Below are 5,359 nucleotides of genomic sequence, written 5' to 3'. Positions count from 1 at the left end.
CCCCCCCCTTCTTTTTTTTATCGGCGTCGTCATTTTTTTTTTTTTGTTTTTAATTAATGAAAGTGCAAGAAAATAATAAACTTAATTTAATTTACATTATTGTAATCTTTCTCTCTCTCTCTCTCTCTCTCTCTCTCTCTCTCTCTCTCTCTCTCTCTCTCTGTCTCTGTCTCTATCCAATGAAATCCAATTATATCTCCAATGAATAATGTACTTTTAGCGTTGTCTACAAGCGATTTTGTAACATTACGATAATAAGAGCAAATTTCAACGCGCAGTCGCTGAATTGTAAAGGCTATAATCTAACATTATAAAACACACACCTGTCTCATCGAGTATATTACTTCGTATCGCTCCGACACACCTTTTCAAAATTCATTTATGACGTATACAATCGCTCATTATACATTTAAGTTTGTAATGCGTGCAAGGACATGCACTTGTACCAAACAGCTATTTTATACCATATTTGTTACCAACGTAAAACTTACTTTAGGTTTATCAAAGCATTAGCCTTAGCTTAGACTTTAAGGACCTTTTCTAACATTGTTGATGATTGCGCGTTGCTGACGTTTGAGAAAGGAAAAACAAAGAAAAAGAAAAAAAGCAGACTACGTCATCGATGCTAGATTATCTCATCGACAATTGTCCCAGACATAATCTGTAGTCCAAAGTTCCTACAGGTACACACAACATTACATATATTTTTCCCATTTATGAAGCAAACCAAAATAAAGTTTTTAATCGTGTATACATTGTTTTATTATTAATTCCTTACATTGTTTGTTCACGTACGAAATTGTATAAACAAGGCTTTGAATATTTATTAAAATTATCAAATTAATATTAATATTAATATTTATCAAAAAATTTTTGCATTGTAGAGCAGTACGCGTGTTGAAGTAATACGTGGCTCGAAATTTCTCGTTGTTGTTGTTGTTGTTGTTTCTTTTTCTCACCATTAAATACAGATGGCGTTTATAGCCTTGTAACTTGCAAACAGCTGATTCGTATTTTTGTACACAAATAGTACATTAATTTGCCAATTCAATATTCTTTTCTATTACTGTTGTAAATATTTATATGTTACGCCAAGATGTCGTATTCTCAGCAAAATTTGACCGAACTAATGATTTTGGCCGAGTTAGCAGGAGTACATGCCGTTCCTGGGGTTTTTAAGTAAATTTATTTTTTTTTTTCACAACATAACCTCTTTAAATATTTCACCTCTATTAAAACATTTTATATATACAATTTTATAGAATTTTGATCGAATTATTATCACTTCAAGTTTCTCCAGAGGATATTTATGTATTACTTAGGCAAATATCTCCATTACCACAACAAAGGAAGCGGATATCGAGTACTTTGAAAACAAAACCTGTAGGATAAGAATATTAAAGGACTAAGAATTTATTAAAAATTCAATTCATTCGCATAATTATTTGTATTGGACGATTACACGACAATAATACAATACCTCGGATATTAAATAAATTAAGTTAATAACAGTTATGTTTGTCTATAACGTTCGCCCCCATTTCTCGCCAACATATCAGCCATTTCGTTCCCATGAACTCCAATATGACCCCTAACGTGATTCTAAAAATCGTTTAGTTACGTTTAAGTGTATTTTTGTGCATTTTCGTGCGCACGTGTATTAAATTGTACGTACCCACGTCACCGTCAAGGGCAATAGTGCCTTTTCCATTTCAATTAGTTCTAATTTGTTAATTACATCCTTACCGTTGGAAGTCTTCCATCCGGTTCTTTTCCATTTAGGCATCCAATTTGTAATACAAGATATAAGAAACTTTGAATCTGTGATAATTTTGAGTTTCACAATACCGGCTCTATGAGCTTGTTGCGCCGCTATGGTCACGGCTTGAATTTCAGCCATATTATTTGTTGCACGTCCCGTCACAGGTTGAGATACGTTACTAAATACAAATTATTACCCATAAATAATCATTAATAAAGCTAATAAATGGATAAAAATATATATTTAAAACACTTTGATCTTGAATTTATTATCTTAACAATTTTCAATTTATCTCTCGTCTCATAGACACTGAAAAATATATGCAATTTCTTTTGCTAGAACATTATGGATAAAACTCTCCAAGAATTTGCTAATAACACCATTCTATACCACTAAAAAGAAACCTATCCTTTCCTAAATTGCCAGATTGCCTTTAGAAATATAGTGAAGCAGTAATTTTATAGCACTGCCAGTAAATCGCTCATAGCAGCAACAATAACGATTATAATGAATTTTTAATAGTCAAAGTAATAATGAATTATCGATTGGACGAATCAAGACCAAATTTATATTTCATATTAAACAATATCTAAATAATTAAAAATATAATTTACAATGAATTATTGTCAGAAAACCAAATTCCAACGCCTGCTTTAGCATTGCCTTTACCATTCGATGTGCAAGAGCCATCGGTATAAACTTCTGTATAACCATTTTCATCTACAATAAAGTTATTATCACTCTAAAAATAAAATCTTTGTTGTATTAAATTTTCAAATAAAAAATTAAACGACTATAAATAGTTAAGACTTTACCTTTAACGATTCGCTTGTATTCTCGTACTTCCTAGTACTTTCTTTTGTGTGCGATAATAATCTTTTACATCTCAAAGTATCCAATTTTTTTGCTGATGTCGATATACTCTTCCTCTTTGCTTTCAATGACGTTCCGGCAAATGAATTAGAGTGATTTTTTATGAAATTCTCTGCCTCAATTTTGGAGTTGAATTTTTTAAATAAGGGGCCAGGAAATTTATGTACTTGGGTCTTGCATTCGTTCCTAAACGGTTAAAAGACTTGTTAAAAGACTACTCAATATTACTGAAATCTTAATTACGTATATAATAAATTAATTAACCATGTTCCATAGATTCCTGGATTTCGTCCCTTTGCCACAGCATAGAAATTCATTATATTTCTAATTAAAAATGAAAACTTTCTCAATTGTAGAAAACATATGGGCAAAAATATATCATTCATTCAGTAAGATTCGCTTTTGCCTATATTTTCTTTATCTATTATATGATATTTCGTTTTACATATTTTATTCTTGTCACGGGTAATTAAAATTTATGTTTATTTTATGCAGTAGATTGTTTGTACTTTGCTACTAATGAGAACTGTGAAGAGCTTCGCATGTTAGGTTATGTTTGCAATATATATAGGATAAACTATACTAAGCTATATGTAAGTCCTCCATAAAATCCTAATTTATAGTCCCAAATAACTTGTACAATAATACAATTTTGCAGCAAGAGTCATTAAGTTACTTTAGATTGTGAGACTTATTTTATTTGTTTTTACTTATAAAATATATACTTAACATTGTTAATTTACGGCAACTATTATCGTTTGACAGTGGACAATTAAAGGCATATGAATATTATCAATTCCGACATAACTAATATAATAGCAATAATTAGAATAAAAAATACTGTGTCTGTTTATTGTATAAATTTAGGTTGATTAATAAAAAAAAAACAATTTAACTATTGGCCTTTTTATTATGAAAGATAAACAAGAACAATTACAATGAAATATACATTTATTTTTGAAATTATTACAATAATTAAATAAACGGTGATTGATTAAGTTTTACTTAATAAGTGAATAGTATTAAGAATAAACATCCTTCTTATTTGCAATATATTCTACTATATTTGATGGAGTTAAAAGTCTTTCTGCATCTGTATCTGGTATCTCAAAACCGAATTCATCCTCTATTGCCATAATAATTTCTACATGATCTAAAGAATCTAAGCCACAGTCTGTTATGAAATGGGACTTCAATGTAAGCTGTAAACAATTAATAAGATAAACTTTATATATAAAAATCAAACGGTGCTAATATAGCAGTGACCAAACATCTTCTTCCATACATTTCTTTCTAAACATTAAAAATTTACTTTCACATAAATTTAATTTTAAAGTTGCACGTATTTTGATGATAATTTTAAATACGGGCATATATTATGTGCGCAAGTATTTAATGTAAATTAAACGTTAGATCTATATAGAAATATGACTTATACTGGTGTTAATAACATTACGTGTTTATTACATTATCGATTCATTAAATATTAAAATATTATTTGCCATATTTGTAGGACCTTAGTTCACAGGAGATTTACACACCTTTGCATTATCTATTTTGTCATAAAGTTTCAGGACCAACAGAACTCTGTCTTCAATAAAGTTTATTGTAAGTGGTGCCTCTGAACTGTAATGCCGTACCTCTTTGACCTCGAGATCTAACAAATTCTGAAATATACAACATATATGAAACGAAAGTATACATTATACATATATAAGTGCTTTCTTTAATTTATTTAACTTAAATAAACACGTGCGAGCTTTAGACAAATGATAATCTAGAAACTCATTTACAAAATTCAGCATGCGAGTAATATTATACGACGATATGAAGTATTTAACGTGTAAATTAAAAAACTTTGTCGTTTATCAATTGAAAAGCCAAGGATACGGCTCATTTAAATGTTTAAGTTACATAAGAATTGTCAGTATAACTATGATAAATGCATGAAACAGAACTTCTCCAAGTACAGGCAACATTACCTGACTAAACACTGGTGTTCGTGTAATTGCATGGATCAATCTATGATCGAACTGTCCGATTACCGCTGATCTGCATAGAGATAAACGATTTATATTTTTTAATAAACAAACACTTCGTAATAAAATTCGATCAACCGCAATCGACGCCATTTTTCAAAAGTGGGGATTGCGCTAGTGCCACCAACAATTGAACTATGAGTTAAAAAGTTAAAAAGAGCTTGAACCTTTGGTAGCCCAAGTGTAATTTACAACAAAATCTTTCGACACATTTATCTAATATAATATCCAATGAATTATAAATTTCTATTGTAGGAATTAGATAATGTGACTATGTGACGATTATATACATAACTTGCGGTAGCCGTAGTTATCATTATTATTATACATATTATTGAAAATTTAATTTTTTCATTCGTAATGTAATTTTTGTTATAATGATAAATAAATATATGCCTTTGTTGTATGCTGAAGAAAAAGGAAAACGGTATATTCCAATCACTTCATATACCTACGCATCTTAATAAAAAAAAAAGACGTTTTATTAACCTATAGATTGAGTTATTTTAATAAACAAATCAATGAATTATTAATTTCATCGTTAATTTAGGGGTGCAGTTTCTTGATAAAAATTCTATTCGTCATTTTTTAAATACAATGTGTATATATATATATATATATATATATATATATATATAACACATAAAAACTTAATGTAGGATAAGAAGGAAAAGCGATACGACAG

At 29.3% G+C, this 5,359-nt stretch overlaps 2 protein-coding genes across 3 annotated transcripts; both read right to left on the bottom strand.

The window, feature by feature from the left end:
* Positions 1 to 1,299: 1,299 nt before the first annotated feature.
* rnh1 (ribonuclease H1) lies at positions 1,300 to 3,066 on the bottom strand. Of its 2 annotated transcripts, XM_011496282.1 has the most exons (6): positions 2,900 to 3,066; positions 2,578 to 2,821; positions 2,377 to 2,504; positions 1,676 to 1,940; positions 1,481 to 1,602; positions 1,300 to 1,381 (listed from the first exon to the last, which is right to left on the bottom strand). In XM_011496282.1, exons 1-5 carry the CDS (start codon positions 3,019 to 3,021, stop codon positions 1,513 to 1,515), a joined length of 849 nt encoding a protein of 282 aa, XP_011494584.1. In that variant the 5' UTR covers positions 3,022 to 3,066; the 3' UTR covers positions 1,300 to 1,381; positions 1,481 to 1,512. The 2 variants fall into 2 exon arrangements, with proteins under 2 accessions (XP_011494584.1, XP_011494583.1); XM_011496281.1 differs by lacking the exon at positions 1,300 to 1,381 and having other exon boundaries at positions 1,444 to 1,602.
* Positions 3,067 to 3,622: 556 nt separating this feature from the next.
* Positions 3,623 to 4,818, bottom strand: ND-ACP (NADH dehydrogenase (ubiquinone) acyl carrier protein). The gene is made up of 3 exons (XM_011496280.1): positions 4,618 to 4,818; positions 4,177 to 4,302; positions 3,623 to 3,837 (listed from the first exon to the last, which is right to left on the bottom strand). The coding sequence occupies exons 1-3, from the start codon at positions 4,765 to 4,767 to the stop codon at positions 3,658 to 3,660; spliced, it is 456 nt and encodes a 151-aa protein (XP_011494582.1). The 5' UTR covers positions 4,768 to 4,818; the 3' UTR covers positions 3,623 to 3,657.
* Between the last annotated feature and the right edge of the window lie 541 nt (positions 4,819 to 5,359).

Source organism: Ceratosolen solmsi, unplaced genomic scaffold (assembly GCF_000503995.2).
Source record: "Ceratosolen solmsi marchali unplaced genomic scaffold, CerSol_1.0 scaffold29, whole genome shotgun sequence".
NCBI lineage: Eukaryota > Metazoa > Arthropoda > Insecta > Hymenoptera > Agaonidae > Ceratosolen > Ceratosolen solmsi.
The sequence above is the reverse complement of the archived record's forward strand: the minus strand, read 5'-3'. Positions and strand labels throughout refer to the sequence as shown.

Excerpts from the sequence above, each read along its gene's own strand:
- ND-ACP (XM_011496280.1), bottom strand. The coding sequence starts at position 4,767 with ATGGCGTCGATTGCGGTTGATCGAATTTTATTACGAAGTGTTTGTTTA. Across the intron at positions 4,303-4,617 it reads GAACACCAGTGTTTAGTCAG|AATTTGTTAGATCTCGAGGT; the intron begins GTAATGTTGCCT and ends TGTATATTTCAG. Across the intron at positions 3,838-4,176 it reads ACAAAATAGATAATGCAAAG|CTTACATTGAAGTCCCATTT; the intron begins GTGTGTAAATCT and ends AATTGTTTACAG.
- rnh1 (XM_011496282.1), bottom strand. The coding sequence starts at position 3,021 with ATGAATGATATATTTTTGCCCATATGTTTTCTACAATTGAGAAAGTTT. Across the intron at positions 1,941-2,376 it reads TTTTCTGACAATAATTCATT|TAACGTATCTCAACCTGTGA; the intron begins GTAAATTATATT and ends ATTTGTATTTAG. Across the intron at positions 1,603-1,675 it reads TGCCCTTGACGGTGACGTGG|AATCACGTTAGGGGTCATAT; the intron begins GTACGTACAATT and ends AACGATTTTTAG.